Source organism: Sebastes fasciatus, chromosome 17 (genome assembly GCF_043250625.1).
Source record: "Sebastes fasciatus isolate fSebFas1 chromosome 17, fSebFas1.pri, whole genome shotgun sequence".
Classification (NCBI taxonomy): Eukaryota; Metazoa; Chordata; class Actinopteri; order Perciformes; family Sebastidae; genus Sebastes; species Sebastes fasciatus.
The window spans coordinates 10,777,720-10,795,344 of record NC_133811.1 but is presented as its reverse complement, the minus strand read 5'-3'; the positions used below and the strand labels follow the sequence as shown (position 1 = coordinate 10,795,344).

The 17,625-nt window shown below is 41.5% G+C and overlaps 1 protein-coding gene across 8 annotated transcripts; it reads right to left on the bottom strand.

Annotated features, from left to right (window-relative positions):
* Positions 1 to 268: 268 nt before the first annotated feature.
* Positions 269 to 16,213, bottom strand: topaz1 (testis and ovary specific TOPAZ 1). 8 transcript variants are annotated; one of them, XM_074613635.1, is made up of 21 exons: positions 15,308 to 15,442; positions 13,832 to 13,972; positions 11,391 to 13,470; positions 11,245 to 11,300; positions 10,278 to 10,390; positions 9,793 to 9,839; positions 9,641 to 9,708; positions 9,434 to 9,489; positions 7,977 to 8,069; positions 7,541 to 7,598; positions 7,203 to 7,354; positions 6,919 to 7,011; positions 6,717 to 6,832; positions 6,536 to 6,599; positions 6,253 to 6,424; positions 6,047 to 6,147; positions 4,499 to 4,664; positions 3,973 to 4,125; positions 2,632 to 2,835; positions 2,292 to 2,478; positions 269 to 1,097 (listed from the first exon to the last, which is right to left on the bottom strand). In XM_074613635.1, the coding sequence occupies exons 2-21, from the start codon at positions 13,851 to 13,853 to the stop codon at positions 899 to 901; spliced, it is 4,200 nt and encodes a 1,399-aa protein (XP_074469736.1). In that variant the 5' UTR covers positions 13,854 to 13,972; positions 15,308 to 15,442; the 3' UTR covers positions 269 to 898. The 8 variants fall into 8 exon arrangements, with proteins under 8 accessions (XP_074469736.1, XP_074469728.1, XP_074469733.1 ...); XM_074613627.1 differs by lacking the exon at positions 15,308 to 15,442 and adding an exon at positions 15,746 to 16,213 and having other exon boundaries at positions 11,391 to 14,094; XM_074613632.1 differs by lacking the exons at positions 13,832 to 13,972; positions 15,308 to 15,442 and adding an exon at positions 15,746 to 16,212.
* Between the last annotated feature and the right edge of the window lie 1,412 nt (positions 16,214 to 17,625).

Genomic DNA, 17,625 nt, shown 5'->3' with positions numbered 1-17,625 from the left:
CTGTGACAGCAAGGAGGACATTATACACAGTAATGATGTCTGAACTACCCTTCCCAGTCATTGAGGACTATTAGGAAACTGGGCTCCATCAGAAAGCTGCTGTGAGTGAAGAGACACAATATTAAGAAGGAATTCATACCCTCCATACAAACAAAAACAATAATTTGTGATTTAAACTACCTACCTACCAACCTTTTAACTCCTATTCCAGAAAATATGTTTTAGGATTTATTTTTTTTGTGTGTGAAAAGACACTACAGAGTCAAACTTTTTGGAGCAGAACATTTCTTTTTATAAAAACGTCACACAAAGAAAAAGTAAATCACAGCTCTTGAACAAGCAACAATTGAGGTTTTGACAATCAGTAAGATAATACAGCAACATAATACTGTCAAAGACTTAACACCATTATAAATATATACCTATATACACTCAGATGTTATTTACATTGTTGTTAGAAACTAAATCTATCACTTGTAAACAACAACCCTACAAAATGATGCTGGTCTCTGTTCCCCAACGGACTTATTTTTTTACCAAATAGTAAATCACACAAACACTGAGTGGCATGAATCAAATTATGACAAACTAGCTAAAAGAACTCCTCAGGAAACAACAATTAAACAAAAAAACAACATATTTTAAAACAAATTTGAACAAAAACAAGTTCTTATTATTTGTAATAAACAAACATTGAAAAGTTCTGGCGTCAGTCTTTGATTGTGATTTTCTGCTTCTTAGTTAAAGGTTAAATTGAAATATGACAGACGCATGACATGCGATTGTTATCCCGATTTCATTGGTTTTTCCCCAGAGTCAACTGATGTCGCTGGAACGTGCGCAGTTTCAAGGGAAATCAAAGTTAAGTACTTCCGGGGACTTGCAGGGGAATAATGGTTCAATGCGTCCACACCTCATTGGCCCACAAATGGTTGTGGCGGAGCCAGCATCGAGCAGAGGGAACGTCGAGAGTGAATACTTGATCCTGTGAAGAGTTCACTGCTGTGTAGTGTATGATGAGTTTGGGCTGAAGGATACAAGCGGCAGAGAGGATGCGGCTACCGGCGGAGAGGTACTCGCTCTCACAGCTTTGAGTCCTGGAAGGAGGAGGAAAAAGAACGTCATGCAGGGATGTCAGCATACCAGACATTTAGATGTCGATACCAATACCAGTGATTGATACCCAATTTGATGGTTTTTGTGAATTTACTATTAGTACCTTGATCTGCCTCAAAATTCCCGCCAAGAACTAAATTTTACAAGATTACATTTGAAGACATCACGACAACATTATAATTGACCTTCATCCAATACTCATTTTTTTCTAAGTAGAGCTTGAATGCATCATAATGTAACTCAATGGAACCTCCGTACGTCAGCTGTTAGCTTCGTTATCTAGCCAAGCAGGACTGTGCTTTCCACCGGCTGCTAACAGCTAACGTCAACTAGCTCTCCTCCTGCCGATTTCAACACAGATTTGTTGTTCAGTGTAGCGTTATCAGGCCTTATCAGGACCCTAACAGTCGCCGTTAGTGGCCGTTCACATGCCGCGTCTAAAACGCATGGAAAACACCAGCCGTGCTGCTTCATCCTTTTAACCAAGGTGCTGTCGTGCTTGCCGTTACTAAGCAACCAAAACCTGCGCGCTGCAATGATGATGATGATGAAGTTGTGGTAATTTAGCAGTAAAAGCCTCACTGACTAAACTAAACAAAGTTAAAACAAAGTTAAATGGATTTCAAGCACCGTAAATCCCTCACAATAACACTACTGCTCGATTTCTCCGTGTCAAGTTGGCTCACCTTTCAACCGGATGTTGTGACGGAAAGGGTGAAGCCAGTAAAATAGTCCCGTGGGACAGATCATAAAGCTCTGGGTAGTCCTGCACTAAAAGGATTAACTTCTCCAAATATTTACAATAGACTGATATCTACGTAAGAAAGAAAAGATATCTGCAGGCTGTGATTGGTTGTTCCTGGTCACGTGACGTGCGGTGCGTGCTGCAGCGTTCCAAAAGTTGAACTGGTTTGATCTCGGAGTGCAGCCTGCTGTGCATCTTACACTGACAACAATGGATTTGAGCACGCAAATAACGCGTCATGTGAACGGCCTCTAAGTCTGCCCTGATCCCCGATATCTGCAGTATTGTCGAAAAAACGAGTACCATCACGTTATCAGAATTTTTGCATCGACTTGGTACCGAAGTATCGGTTGTCATGACATCCCTATCATCATGTACATACAGATCACATAATGCAACCAGTTTTCTCACACACAAACACAAACGTTACCTTTTGAGAGTGATGCAGAGGCAGGACTTGGTGGTCTCTGAAAGGTGGAAAATGTCCGTTGCGTTGACAGTGATGAACATCTCCAAGGTGAGAGCCAGCTCCACCTCCCCCAGTTGACAGGGGACGATCAGCTCCATGAAACCAGGAGGAGCCGACACACCTGGGTAGTACCCCGTACTCAGAGAGTCTGATGAATATACACATTGGTGTAACCACTGACTCAAACGTTTCACTGTCAAAGTTCATTTGTCTACTCTCTCTGCTTTTCCCCCCCAAGTTCTGTTTATGATCCGTATTTCTATGAGTGGAGCAGTCAATAAAACCAGAGGGTTATACTTACGTCTGAAGACTTCCCGTGCCCGGAGCCAGAGGTTTTGCTTGCCCAGTTTGTGCAAAAGCATCTGCAGCAAAGCCTGGTCAACTGACAGCTTTTTTGAGAGCATGAAGTCGACCGTGTCTGAAGCTACAGGAATTATCTGTCTTTCCACGCACACTTGCAGGTGACAGTTAAACAGAGGACCATACCTGGAGACATCCACCAAGTCTGAGGAAAACAAAACATACAATTACAACCGTACACTCGGAGGTTTCCGCCACACGTTTTTTCTGAACAAAATTGTTTCCCGATGAGTGCTGTTTTTTATGCCTTGTGTTGACGACGCACAAGCGCCTTTGTATTTGCTCAACATTTCCTCTCCTCATCCATCTGTGTGTGTGAGTGTAGACGTACCTCAGAGTCACGTTTGCGGGCCCTCTCCCCCTAAACGGCAACGTTTTGAGGCTACTGTCTCCACGTATGCAATGCAGCCTGCGAAAGCTTCCTCGCAGCCCCTTCGGCCCGAGCACCGCATGGGTTGCGCTCCGACATAATTAACGGCGACAAGGGCTCTGGCTCGGCATAGCGCTTTAACATGTGTCTTTAGGTTTAATTAAAAGGCATACATTTTTAAGGATCCTATTATTCTACAGTATTTATTATTGAATAAGATGCATTTTCTAAAAAGTTTGGTGTGTTTTATGCATGTTTGTTATCCTGAGTGGATAAAAAAAAAGTCTAAATCCCAAAATTGAAAACCGAATACCTACCCAAAGAACGAATGACCAAATAGTCGAATAATCGGGTCCAGCCCGACTTTGAAGTCAGCACAACATATTAAAATGCTGTAGATTTTACATACATACCACTGGGTTTTACCTCAAAATAACTACATCTATTTTTGCCTGTTTTTTCCAGTAGTAGGAAAATCAGGAGAAATTTGAGCTTAGAGACAAACTTGCTGCTCAGATGCCACTTGTATTTCAATTTTCGGTATTTTTGGTAACAATGTTTGATGCTCCTTACTTTTGCTAATCAAATTTGCTTACAGGCAAGCAACTCTATGGCAATTACTACCAAGGATTATAGTAAAAAGATAGTTAAATTCCCTGAAATATGAGTCATTCAGGGGTTTATGAAGTGTTTGGAAAGTGTAGTGAGCTCATAGGTTTGACTTCCGTCATTCACCACTGAGTCAAACAAGTGACAGGTCTGGACCCCGACCAAATTAAGTTAGAGCTTTTCTGGGTCTTGACGTTTTTTCTCTGCCTCAACATTCAGGTATATCATGACATATTTGATTTAAAGTGATAAAACTTTGATTGTTCACATTGCAGGCAATGAAAAAGCTGTTTTCTCTCTCACCGTTTGGCTCTTTGAGTCCAGGGAGGTTACAGAGGACCTCCAGCGTGTCTCTGTGAGAGGTTTTCTCCGCCAGACGCATCAACACACGAGTCCTACTCTCCAGATCAGCAGGCTCACACGGCCACGAGCACGAACTCAGGAACCACTTGTTTTCTGAATTGACAGATGCATAAACAAAGGTTCAACACATAATAATTTGCAGGAGCCATTTTTTTTAACAGATTTCTAAAGCATCATGTACAAGACGCCCTATCCTAGAGAAAAATAAAAACTGTTTACAGTAAGGGTATAGTATAGGGCTGTTATATCAAGGTCCAAATCCATTTCAGAATCAAAAGCCTGTTCAAAGAGGTCAGTATTTTTACAAAATTCTACATATCACCACCATGGAGTTGTGAAACTGTGCCTCCTTCAAAAAACTGGCTGCATGAGACACTGAGTAGAAACACAGGTTACATTTTGAATCATTCTGGGGTAAGGTAAACCGATCATGGCTACCTATTAACTCCAGGGTCAGAAGCGTTACCTCGCAGTGTGTTGAGAGCTCCCTCCAAGCTGCAACTCAGGAGGAAGAGCTCAGTCGCCACGGTTACCAGGTGGCAGCGTGATGATCCATCTTCATTCCCAAACAAACCCTTCAGTGTCGAGTAGTTGACTTTTGAACTGGACAGCACCTCCACCACCCTCCGACCCTACATGCGCACACACACACACAGTACAAGGCACTTGCTAACATTACTGCATTTTCAATTATACATCTTTTTAAAATTGTGATTACAAAGAATCTTTGTATATCTGCAGTATTTCTGATTACCATCACACCAAAAAGGTTCTACGTGTCTAATCATAACATTAAAAAAAAAAGAACATAGAGCTGATTTGATTAATTCAAATTTTAGTTTTTGCATAATATGGAAATCAAGTTGTTAAAATGCAACATGACAGGTTATTTTCATTTAAACACAGATTATACACTGCCATCCAAAAGTTTGGAAACGCTGATTGATGGCTTTATGTCTCTGAATAGTGTTTTGACTTTGTCTAGTTTAGTCAGTGAGGCTTTTACAGCTAAATTACCACAACTTCATCATCATTGCAGTGTGGAGGTTTTAGTTGTAGAAAGTCCTCTTTCCAAATCGATGTTATTTTGTGTGACGGGTTTGCAAAAAAGTAATGTTTTGTACATGAAGAACAAAAGGCTGCACAATGGTTCAACCAGACAGACAAATGAAAGGGCAGAAAGAAACAAAGATCCCTCTGAGCAGCACTTCAATAGGAATAGAAGAAATACCCAGTCATTGTTAAAAGAAACTGAAAGCTTAGCATCTAAATGTGTGCAGCTTCAAATAGGAACAGGTTCCTGTTTCAGCATCAAGTGCACAATAATGCCTATAACAAGCTGGAATTAACATGCGTGTAGCACAATTGGAACTGGATCAGGGAATATCAGCTGAACATACTATGGACTGACAAATCACAGTTTAAACCTCTTCAATCTAACCACTGAGTCGATGGTAGAGGGCTCAAAGAAAAAACTAAATATTTAGAAGGCAGTTGCATCGTTGTGGTTCAATAATGATCGAGGGTCACTAGGGCTTTCCTAGACTGGACTGAACCAATTCAAAATGAGAGAAGAGGGTCGCTCGCACTGTAAAGGACAGAGGGTGTCGTATCCTGTACAGATTGTAAAGCCCCCTGAGGCAACTTTATGATCTGTGATTTTGGGCTATACAAATAAAATTGACTTGACTTGAAAGTCTAAGGGTATTTGGGAGAAAAATGATTCTCCCGTCGTGCAACACTGTGCGGACTAAATGGAAGTTTTAGGCTCTGATCAGATTGAGTGAGTTTCAGCAGCCTGGGGTGGCTTTTTGTAATTGTTTGAAATGAGAGTTAAGTGTTTTGCGCGCTGCTTTTGCGTCGCTGAGTGCCTCGCATTTCTCCGTTCTGTGCGCCTCACGTTTTTAGGAGGAGCGCTCTGAACGCCACGAGTTGGCTGGCGGTCCATGACAGAAATCAGATGTAAAGGAGAGGAGAGGTAGGCGTGTGAAACATACCAAGATGGTTTATTTACCTTGCCCCACTGATGCGTTTTGTGGTATCTCAACATGAGAGAGACTCCAATTCTGCCTAAAAAACTCCTGATCAGGCTTTCCTCACCGTCGTTCTGACACACTAAAAATCAGAATAAAACAATGGGATATTAGTAATTACACAGAGGCATGTTTTAGAAACAAATGCATTTTTTTTTTTTTTTTAATCTAAAGTAGCAGGTTGTACCCGTCTCAGCGAAGGCAGCAAAGGGCAGTGACCGCTTGTCTTTGCTCTCAGACAGGAGCGCTATGGCGATGCGACCGCTGATTCGCTCCACTTGGTTGGGATGTTGGCTAGATTGGCAGATGGACCTGAAAACCTCCCCCATCCGCCTCCAGTCTTCTTGCTTGGTACAAAGCTGACAGACAGAAAACATAAAAGGCAGGCCTGAATCCAATGACAGTGAACACAAAACCATTTCATCCCCGGACAAGCTGACAAAAGTAATCTTCAGAAGAGAACAACTAACCTCTATTTCCACGATGCAATGGGCCAAATTCAGGTACTCTGGAAAGGGTGCACTGGCGGATAACCTTTTATTAAGAAATATAAAGTTAGTAAGCCACAAATAAATAAATAAATCACAAAACATTTCAGAAATAAGAGTCATAAATACGTTTGGATGATAACCGAGTTGACGTTCCACTTACTTGTGGTTACCAGACACTGAAACAAGTGAGTTTGGATTGACGGTCTCCTGGAACTCAGGAGTGTTTTTTACACAGTCGAGGCAGTCCAAACTCAGCACAAGGCCCGCTCTGGCCATCTGTCAACATAGATGCACAATGAATTATTTCACATACACATATAAAAAAATACAGATCCTGTAGGAGTGTGTAGGAGTCGAGATACCTTGAATGTGAGCTGCATGAGTTCAGGTACAACACCCGTGAGACCCTTTTCTCTCACAATGTTAAAGAGCGCCAGCAGGAATTCGTGGCCAGGCTGGCAAGAGAGGAAGATAGGAATAAGTTTGACATCTATTTTTATGCCCATAGTGGTGATGATGGGTAATTTGAAATCGAGTGCTTCTCTCCCCATACAAAATAGAGCATGCCCTGCCCTCTACTGGACTACACTGTGTACTGCAGCATGACATTATTGTTAAAAAGATGGATGAAAACCGGCACACTGACCACGATCTTGTGGGCCAAGCTGACGCTGAGGACTGAGAAGACATCGGACACCATGCCGGCTTTGTGCAGAGCCCAGAGGAGACACAGAAGCACCGGCATGGAGAAGTACGCTCCTGGTGGGTTGTTTTGGTAGTAGCCTGTAAACACAGCTCCTGGAGACAAATGGGAGGTTCACTCATGTAAAGACACCCATGGAGGGTCAGACAGATGATGCAGCAAAGTAAAAATAAAAGGTAAAGGAAAGAACATTCAAACTGAGGCACTTGCTCAGGAGTAACATAAGCTACGATAAACTGTGCCCAGTCGGGGTGAAATTACTAGATAAATTGAAAACTCACCTGCTTTTTGAAGGCACATTGGATTTTTGGTGAACCGTGTCACAGTTTCAACGCACAACTGAAAGAAGAAACAAGCGAAGTGACTCCACAGTTGCGAAATGAAGTGTGGAATTACAGGTTTAGCACAGCAGAGGGGGATGTTGCCTCCGTGATCAACACCCATCTAAGAGCTTTAACATGAAGAATTACTCCACTTTGTGGCTTTACACATCAGATCTACAACTGACTTATAAATCATTCACTGTCTACTTAAAGGAATACTTCACACACAAAATGCCCATTTGTATATCAATAAATCATCCTGTGTTACCTTGAATGCATGTGAGAAAAAGTTTTCTTCAAGAATAAAAGGTAACACGGGGTGAGTAATTCCTATACATCATTTTGTGAGAGAAGTATTCCTTGGATCTACTTTACTTGATGAAGGGAAAGTTACCTTCTCGTCCCCCTCCACAGGAACATGCTGGAAGCGACACATCTTGAACCCGCAGGACAGCGACTCACTGAAGTACTGCCTGCAGTATTGAGGCTTTAGAGGAGGAGAGAAGCTGCTACGTTACTCAAATCAAATTAAAAACATCATCATGTCTGTGGCAGGAGACAACAAGTCTTGATTAAATATCATTAACAAGCTGAGCGTCATTGTAATTCATCTTCAAGCACTAATTTTCTATGTACATTGTTTAAATTAAACTAGATGACTGTTAAACAAGGTGATCAATTTAATTTATACCCAATGCTGTGTAATTTATTCAAAAGCAGACCTGAATTCTTATTTGTCCTGTACTTATGGTGCTTTTTTACATTGGAAAAATTCTCAAAGTCTCACATTACAAAATGATTTCTAATTTTATATCAGAAAGAACACAGATGATACCAGACATATGAACTATACTCAGCCGTACTGCATCTTTTATGTACTTTAAAATTAGAGGTGGTGCTCAAACCTTTTCTATGCTATTCTTTCTTCTATGCTATTCTTTCTAGAATTAACACACCACAGCAAATGAAGCACAAGATTATTTTTTTATATTTGCCTTTTACCGCTAGCGTTAAGTTACAGAGATCCCAGAGCAAGCTTGCTTTCCTTTCACATTAGTTTCTATTAACGCAATTTTCAGTCTTAGATATGGACTCACACTTGAAAATTAGCACACAGGGTTAATGGGTCATACCTATGATGCCATTTTAGGGCCATTGTAGATAAACGAAAATAACTAATGTTGCTTGGGGAGAGGGGTAATATTCAAGAGAAAAAAAACAGAATTTACGAGAAAGAAACTCAGAAATTCTCTGAGATTAAAGTCACCAATTTAGGAGAAAGAAAACTGAAAATCGTCTTTTTTTTGTCAAGGAACGAACTACATCGCTTCAATTTGTAAGGTTGGATCAACCTCATCACACCGCAGATGCCACCATTAAACACTGCGTTAACGCAATTAATTATATTAGTATATAATTATGTTCGTAAAAGAACATGAAAGAATACACGTTTATGTATCTTTCAGGACCTTCGCCTCGCTCAGGTGCCATCCTTACCATAAGAACACTGCTTTACTGTAGGTGCAACGAATTCAGGTGGCAGCTTCATTTTTTGCACAATTTCTGAGTTTTTTTCTCGTAAATTCTGAGATTTTTCTCTGAATATTACCCCCCTCCTTCGGCTCCGATTTTTTTTTTTTTAACATACAACGGCCCTAATACGCCGTCGTATTTACCACACCACCTACATTAAGGAAGAATGTTCTGTCATGTCTAGCACTGATTCATTTTGGCCAGGTTCTTTGGAATAAATAGGAAATACAATCCATGCTTAAGCCAATAAACATGTTTATAAATGAGGCCCATTTTGAGGGGAAACAGTGACTGTTCTTCATTTAATGAAACACTTACATTAGACTTCTGACGCCTGAAATCTGTCACGTTTGCTGGGTTTGTGACCAATGATCCTGTGTAGAGAGCAGAGGAGCAAAAGAACATCATACACAGCAGCTCAAGTTTTTCCCTCTTCATAAGGAACTGACTGAACATTTGCATTGGCAATTAAAAGACAAAATGAGGAGTTATCAGTATCGGTATGCTGTTTCCATTTTCCCTCACCATTTCTTATGCTCCTAAGTGGAGAGATGTGCTTATGCAGGGAGTTCACTGTCTGGATGTGCTGGCTCCTATTACAGGACATAAACACAGGGATTATAAAAACAATCAAAGATTAAGAAAGGTTTCATCATGTGACGTGTGCAAACAGCTACCTCTCCAGGACTCCGTTTACATGATTGTTGTTGGCATCAGGCTGACCCTGTTCAAAAACACAAGACAGATTTACCATGATGAAGTTTACTTCTTATCGCAGTTATTAAACCTATTTGGTCAAGATTATGTGTTTAACACTCCTAGCTTCCATTACTTCATCCACGGCGTCTAATATTAATGCAGCAGACTCAGTGTTACCGTAGTAGTAGGCATGTTGTTGATGACATAACTTCCTGTAAAATCCTAAGAAAGACTTATTTTGAAAGGTACCCGACACTCTTTACTTTTTGTAATGTTAGTGTGCGTTATGTTCTCTTTTCAACCTGGACTTTTACTTGGGGAGGCACAGAGAGCAGGAGAGACTCTGTTAATGCTTTGTTTGCTGTTGCGATATCTGGTGCTTTGCAGTACAGTGCTGAAAGACAGTCCCGGGAAGTGTGGTACGTGTCCACTATATGACACAACATTGGACCCACTGCATTACCATGTTTTTGGTTTGTTTCTCTGCAGCAGGCCATGTGTTGCTTTGCATTTTGGATGGGATGCTGCTGCTGCTCCTGCTACAGTGAGGTCTCCATGACCTGCTGTCGCTCTCCTCTGTAAAATGCACACAAAAAAAATACACAATCTCAGGATGAAGAAGAACACATTCAACACAACCCATTTTTGTTTTACATAGGCATCAGTTGTGAAAGCGATCCATGAGTCTGCAAGCAGAATTTAGCCTCAGAAATATACACAAATATGTCTTCTTCTGTCGTAGATGTTTATAACTTTTTGCATGTTGTGTTGTGGCTTAAATTGACTCGTCTGGGGCTGCCCCCTCTAAAGCTAAGTTCACACTACACATCTCGCTGTCTCGTAATCAGGAGTCTTTAAGTCATTGTGTTTTTCACACCCCATGACTGACTTGAAACAGGGGGTCACACACTACAAAATATTTCACTAGGAGGTATCCAAGATGAGGTCTGCAAACTATGTTTTGTCACGAAAACATGCAAGAAACACACGGTAAAAGACGTGATACCATATATGAGACACATTGCTGATGTTGTTTGCACATGTTTACAAAATAGCCTGTTTCCACTCTCTTTTTTACTATTTATTCCTCTATGTGCAACAACAACTTTGCTCATGTTGCAATGCAACACATACAGTAAGTTCCTATTGTTACAGGCCCTGTTATTTTGGTCTTAGTCAACTAAGATATTTTAGTCAATGTCACCTTTTGACTTGACTTTTTTTCCAAGAAACTTAGGAGCACATCTCTTGTAAACACAAGATTTAAAGTGGTGATTCTTTGTGGAGAAACAAATCTGTCGATTAATTCAACTAATCGATTAGTCAACAAAGTCATATGAGGATACTCGACTAAGAATGTCTTTGGTCAAGGACAGCACTACTCTCATCATTGCTCTGTTTGTATTCTCTGACTGGTGCACTGGCCATACCTTCGATATCAGCATCAGGACTGTCCCAGGGAAAACCAATATTAACTGAGGTCAATCTGAAACACAAATCACAGTCATTTCATTTGTAATGGACAACACAACCCATCAGTGATTGTAAGGAGATTATATCAAATATGAGACCTTACCTTTGTTTAAACTCCAGCGATGCTCCATCCGTCCTTGGCGACAGCGTTTTCACCTCTCTAATAGGTCTGATTTTAGGGGCCTCGGTTACCCTGGTGTGACCCAGTTTCAGCAAACTTCCCTGGGGCAGGTTTTCAAACAGCTCTGGGTCTTCCTGGATCACATCAACAAGCAGGATATCCTTCTCATAAGCTGTGAACTCATCCAAAATGCTGCGCTGAGCATCACCAGCTGCCTCTGCATCAGTTTCATCCCTTTCACTAGTAGAACATGGCTGTCCCTCATCACTGAAGGCTCCACCATCATCTTCATCACTGCTGGGAGAAGAGCAGGGTTCTGTCAAAGCACCTGAGGTTAGGGTCGCCTTTATTTTAGGGTCGGAGGGAACTTCAGATGTTTTGTTACCCTGTTCCACATCATCTGAATAATCAGTTTCATCCTGGCTTTCCTTTTCAGTGCCATCATCTTCATTAGTAGTTTTAACGACTTTCAATTCCACACCACCATGTTCAAGATAATCCTTGGCGTTTTCATTATCGCCATTAACAATTTGTGGCATGTGACATCCAGGTGACATCTTGCGTTTTCTGGTGTATATTTCCTCCTTCTCCTCTTCATCTGGGCTTTGGGGCGGGAGGCTTATCTGTGAGCGCCCTTGCGGCGAAGCGACAGGAGAGAGCATTGGTGGAAGCATAAACTCATTCAAGTCCAGTTCTACACACTTTTCTGTGAGGATGTCGCGCAGTTTTACAACTACATGGTTAAAGGGGCTTGTATTATAATATGGCTCTAGTTTCGGTGGGGTCCTGCCTGCGAAAAGTCCTTCATCGCTCTCTTGCTCGCCTTGAGGGAGGAGGAGGAGGGAGGATACGCATGAATCAAAGGAGTCAGAGTTGTGTGGAGGAGCAGAGGACGAAGTCCAAGGAGTCATTCGGGTTTCTTCACAGCAGAACAATGTTTTTTCTACAGCTTTGACCACACATTTGGGCGAAGAGGACGTTAGCGATGCGCTTGCAGAATCAGCCACCTCAGCACCTTCGACTTTCTTCAGTAGGAACGACGAAGGTGGGAGAGAGGATGGCATGGCTGAGAGGCTGCTCAAACCACCACGTGTGAATGGAGATGCCATGGGAGACAAAGCATTGGAAGTTTCCCAGTCGCTCCGGCCAAGTGCTGAGGGGGAAGGGGTAGATGTGGAGTTGTCAGATTCAGGTCTGTTAACTGGCGAAGACGAGGCGGAGACTGTGTCAGTGCCAGGCTCTCCTCCATGTTGACTTGGGTTGGAAAGGGTCGCCGTATCCAAGGAAAGACTGGCTAACGACTCTTCTGCCTCCATAAAGTTAGGTGCAAACTCCATAGACACATTACCGTGTGTTTTCCCATTTATGTCTACTAAAACGCTTTCTTCTTTCTCTTCTCGCTTCGCTTTATTTTGATGAGAAACCTGGTGGGTTGTGCCTGAAGTGTGTGTATCTGGGAGCATGTCATTGGTTGAGCCTGGCTGATTGTGATCTAATGGCGGGTTATCTCTAGCTGATGGATCAATGGGCTCTGCTGGACAGCCTGTGGTGCCAGCATGTGTGGTAAGCTTCCAGGCACTGTTAGAAAAGGGCCAGGACATGTATGTGCGGGCACAAGAAAACTTTATTTTCCTGAAGTAGGCCCTCACTCTCTGGCAGGTGAATGACTCTAGTTCATCCGTGTCCACCTCGTTCCTTTCACAGTTCAGATCTGATGACATTTGTGCTGCGTCAGTTTTTGTGGGATTGTCGATCTCCTTGTGAACACAGTTTTCTTTCACATCTAAGTCAAAAGAGCTGCTGCCCGCAACCGCATGCTCTAAACAGGACTGACTGTCATCAGACGTCCGTTTCTCTTTGTCACAAGAGTCAGTTTTTGCTGGGTCTTTGCAACCGATGCTTTCAAAATCTGGCGTGGACGGCAAAATCCCATCTTTAACGCCATCCCCAAGCTTTATCCTTTTGTCTCTGTGAATCTCCACACTAGATACTGGCCCAGGATCCTCCTCAACATCCCTGTCCAACATGCCAGTCCTGCACTCCCCCGTTTTTGTACGTTCACCTAGTAAGACAGAAGCAGAACAGGTTGCAGAGCCTTCACTTGTCCAACTGTTGAGGAAACGACATGTGGCATGACTGGAAAACGTCTGTACATCTGTGCGTTCTTTCAGGTGTCTTTGGCGTTCAGTCAGACTCTGAGACGGCTCAGACTTAACTCTGGGACAAATCTCTCTATTTTCAGCCAGAGCACTCTCCTCACTTTCGCGTTGGCCATGGTCAAAACAACCCGGCCTATACTGAAATCCAGCTCTCATCTCCTGTTTGAAGCAATGCACAACCTTGCTTTTGAGAACATCCGGTAACACATAGCCACAATCGTGACGAAGAGCATCACATCTTTGAGCTATGTCACAAAGCGTCACCTGCGGTAACTGGTTTATCCATATGATAATCTTCTTAGAGGTCTCAGTAACTGCGTTTTCTTTCTTGATCCTAACCTCAACCGTAGGCTGCTCTGGCCCTGGGCTACTGCTTTTTCGCCCCTGCTCACGCAGTCTCTTCTGCTGGGGGGAAATGTATTTACAGTCACCACAGAGACCACAGCCGGAGGCTCTTACAGCTCTTCTCAAAGACCCGTCTGAACCAGCAAGTCCAGTGGGGCTTGGGTGCGTATTTCTATCAATGTCTGCAAGTGGAAACAAAAGCTTGTCAAATAGTGCATAAGTGAATGCATTAGTCACCATCTGGAATTATTAAGCACTAAGGGAACCCACTCCATCACCATGGTAAGGTGTTTTTTTTTCTGGTTAAGGCAAGACACCCCAGTCAAAAACATCATTTTTCATGCACTGGTCAATTTTGAGATTTTGACTATTTTGCTTCCACAGCATGTCTTCTTTCAGACTAGTGGAAAAAGAAAACATTCAAAATAGAGAGGTGAAGTCCCTCCCATTCCGGTTGACCCCATAAGACCTTATTTCAAAGAAAAAAAACAGCAAGAGACAATTATTTTTTTTTATCCCATTTGAATTGCACCATGAATCACACATAAGATGTTTGTCAATTTAAAAGATAATTTTGCAAGTCAAGGGGGAAATGTATGCAAATTAGCACATATTTAATAAGATAATGCCTCTTTTGCATATTTCCAAATACTTTCCTGTTTGCTGCTGCTAACCTTTTATTAAACCAGATAATGATCTTATACTGCACTAGAGCTTTTACTCTTGTAGTTATACTGTATTTTAGCTTCTATCCTAGCCTTTATTTTTAGCTTTTTTTATTTTATAATCTTTAATGTGTATATAACTGTTTGAATTATGTCTTAATGTTCTTGAATGTTTATGTAAAGCACTTTGAATTGCCCTGTTGCTGAAATGTGCTCTACAAATAAAGCTGCCTTGCCTTTAAACATAGCATTTTAGAAAATTTGAAATACAAAAAAAGAATTGCCAAACTGTATAGTAATTAACTGGGGTTAGTTTCATGGTGGTAAATCTCACCCTGGGGTGTCTCCCCTTAAACTGAATGGATTCCCACCACTGTTAGTAGCCTCATTTGGGAAGATAAGATGAGACTAAACGTTTTTATCACAGGGATATATCTTATTGAATTCAGCATAAAATAGTTCTGTTGTCCATAACTAACCATTGTATGTAAATGATCCCCATATATCCACTGACAGAAAACACTCCCAATGAGTTAGCCGTTAGCTTAGCATCTGACACGCTGGTTACTACACACTTAGCTAGTAAACGTTAGCGTTAGCTCTCAGCCCTAACCTACCGAAACATCCTCATTTAGAAAACGTTACCTGGAGTTAAATGCTAGTAACTTTTACACGCTTAACTGGAGGTTAAATAGCGAACCACCAAGCTCCAAGCTCAGGTGCACCTTACTTGACTGTCCGGTGGCGGTGGACTGTGTTCCCGTGTGAACCTGTCCGGTGTCTGCAGCAGCAGCAGCGGCAGCAGCGGCCTGTGGATCACCATGTGGATCACACCGAGTGGACCTGGCCTTCACTCTGCCGGTCTTATTAACAACGCGGGTCACACGCGTTTTAATACATCTAACAGATGATTTGCCCACACTAGACTTCAGGCTCCTTATAGCCTTGCTGCTCAGCTCCATCTGACACGCCATTTTGGAGACAGTGCTCCTCAGTTTCACCCCCCGGTGGCGGCGGACCTGCGTCCTGTGTTTAACCACCTGTGTCCGTCTGTCTGAAGCAGTGCAGAAGCACCAAGTGAACTTCAACCTGAGGTCGCAGAGCCTCCTGATGCCACCGTGCAGACTCCCCTTGCTCCTGGTGTTTGGTTTGCTCTGTTGATACTTGCCTCTAGTGAACGGCCCTTCTTCTTCATGTTTAACCTCCTGATGATAACTACTTCTCCTCTTCTTCTCTGCCTTCATCTCCTCCTCCGGCTCTCCTTCTTCTCCTGCGATGTTAGCGGTCGCATCTGTCACATTTCCCGGGCCCTTTAGAGAGGTTTGGACGGGTTCATGACTGCTAGAGACAGAGGCCGACACTAGTTCAGAAACGACCTGGTTTTCCTCTTGAACATCACTCAGAGACTTGGTGACTCGTCTCCGCCGCGGCTCCAGTTTCATCTCTTTTAACGCGACTCGGTTGAGTTTAACTCTGCTAGAAGATCCCAACATACTGACAATTAAAATAGTACTTTCTTAAACTTGGTTACTATTAAAAAAGGCCTTTCGAACTTGCTACAATAACGTAACGACGTCAAACATAGTCCCGACCCTGACGTTCATCTTTCCCTGCTGCTGCTGCTGCTCACCTTTATGAACTACAAGTTGTCATGGCAGCCAGGGTGTGCTGGGCCACTCTGCGCATGCGCAAAGTGCTAATTGGAGTCTAATATAAAACTCTGTGTGTAGATATTTATTTCTTTGCCAACCAACCTGTTTTGGCCATAAATAACAATACTTCCACTAGATACTACTAGATAAAAAAATAAACAAGACATAAATAATAGCTATAAAAGCAGTAGAAGTGGAGGATACAACCAGTAAGTGACAAAATAGATTTACAGGGGCAGGTATGGAACATCTAAACTATAGGGATTCCACTGAAAACGATATAGATAGATAGATAGTAACTTTATTGATCCTGAGGGAAATTCAAGTTTCCAGCATTACAGTTCCATAATGCAAAACATGTTAGTAAAAAGGCAGTAAAAAAGTTAGTAGTACAAAGTACAAACAAATATACCAGATATAAAAATACAAGGAGATGAAGAAAACTGTTAAAACTGAATATAGTGCAGGGTAACAGCTGTGATACAGGACTATTAAAAAAGTGAATATAGTGCAGAAGAGACTGTTAAAAATGAGTATAGTGCAGGGTAACTCCAGCAGCTTATATCATATATTGAAGCATCTTTGTGTGATTACTTTAATTCCGGTCATCTATAATGATATTTATCACAGGTCTTAGAATCTACACCTGAAACTGTACCTGTACCTGTACTGAGATGTACAATATAAATATATATATATATATATATACAAAATGAATGTTCATCTTTCCCTGCTGCTCAGATATATGAACTACAAGTTGTCATGGCAGCGAAGGTGTGCTGGCCTCTTTGTGACCTTTTCTCTTATATTAGAATATTTATTTCTTTGCCAATCAACACATAATGGCCATGAATTGCAATACTTTCACTTTGTGATAATGGTGTTTGTGGTATATATGTTCATATGACATATAGTAGATTCTTATTGTAATACACTGTAGGCTATTCTCTAGTTTAATCCATTGTTTACCACTGAACATGAACAAAATGAGTGACTAAATAAATTAATAACTTGATAAATAAATAAACAAGACTTAAATAAGCTGTAGAAGTGGAAAATACAACAATTAAGTGACAAAGAAAATTAAAGTGAAAATAAAAAATTGAATTACAGGGTCAGGTATGGAACATATAAAGTATAGATGTTTAACTGAAAAACTATACATTTACACACATCAGACATCACAATGTTTTTAAGAAATAAATTAGGATTTTTATTTTCATAAATACATTTATTTATTCTAATAGAAATAAACAATTGGTCCCTGATATTGTTGGCTTAAAAGTGTTAAATCAGTTTCACTACAATTTACACCGTTATTAACAAATATGTGCAGCCGGGCAGATGAAAAAGTCTAAGAAAGACAGTTACAGAGGTGAAAAGTGTATTTCTCTCT

Excerpts from the sequence above, each read along its gene's own strand:
- topaz1 (XM_074613627.1), bottom strand. The coding sequence starts at position 16,070 with ATGTTGGGATCTTCTAGCAGAGTTAAACTCAACCGAGTCGCGTTAAAA. Across the intron at positions 6,425-6,535 it reads ATTGCATCGTGGAAATAGAG|CTTTGTACCAAGCAAGAAGA; the intron begins GTTAGTTGTTCT and ends TCTGTCTGTCAG. Across the intron at positions 1,098-2,291 it reads CTCTGCATCACTCTCAAAAG|GACTCAAAGCTGTGAGAGCG; the intron begins GTAACGTTTGTG and ends TCCTCCTTCCAG.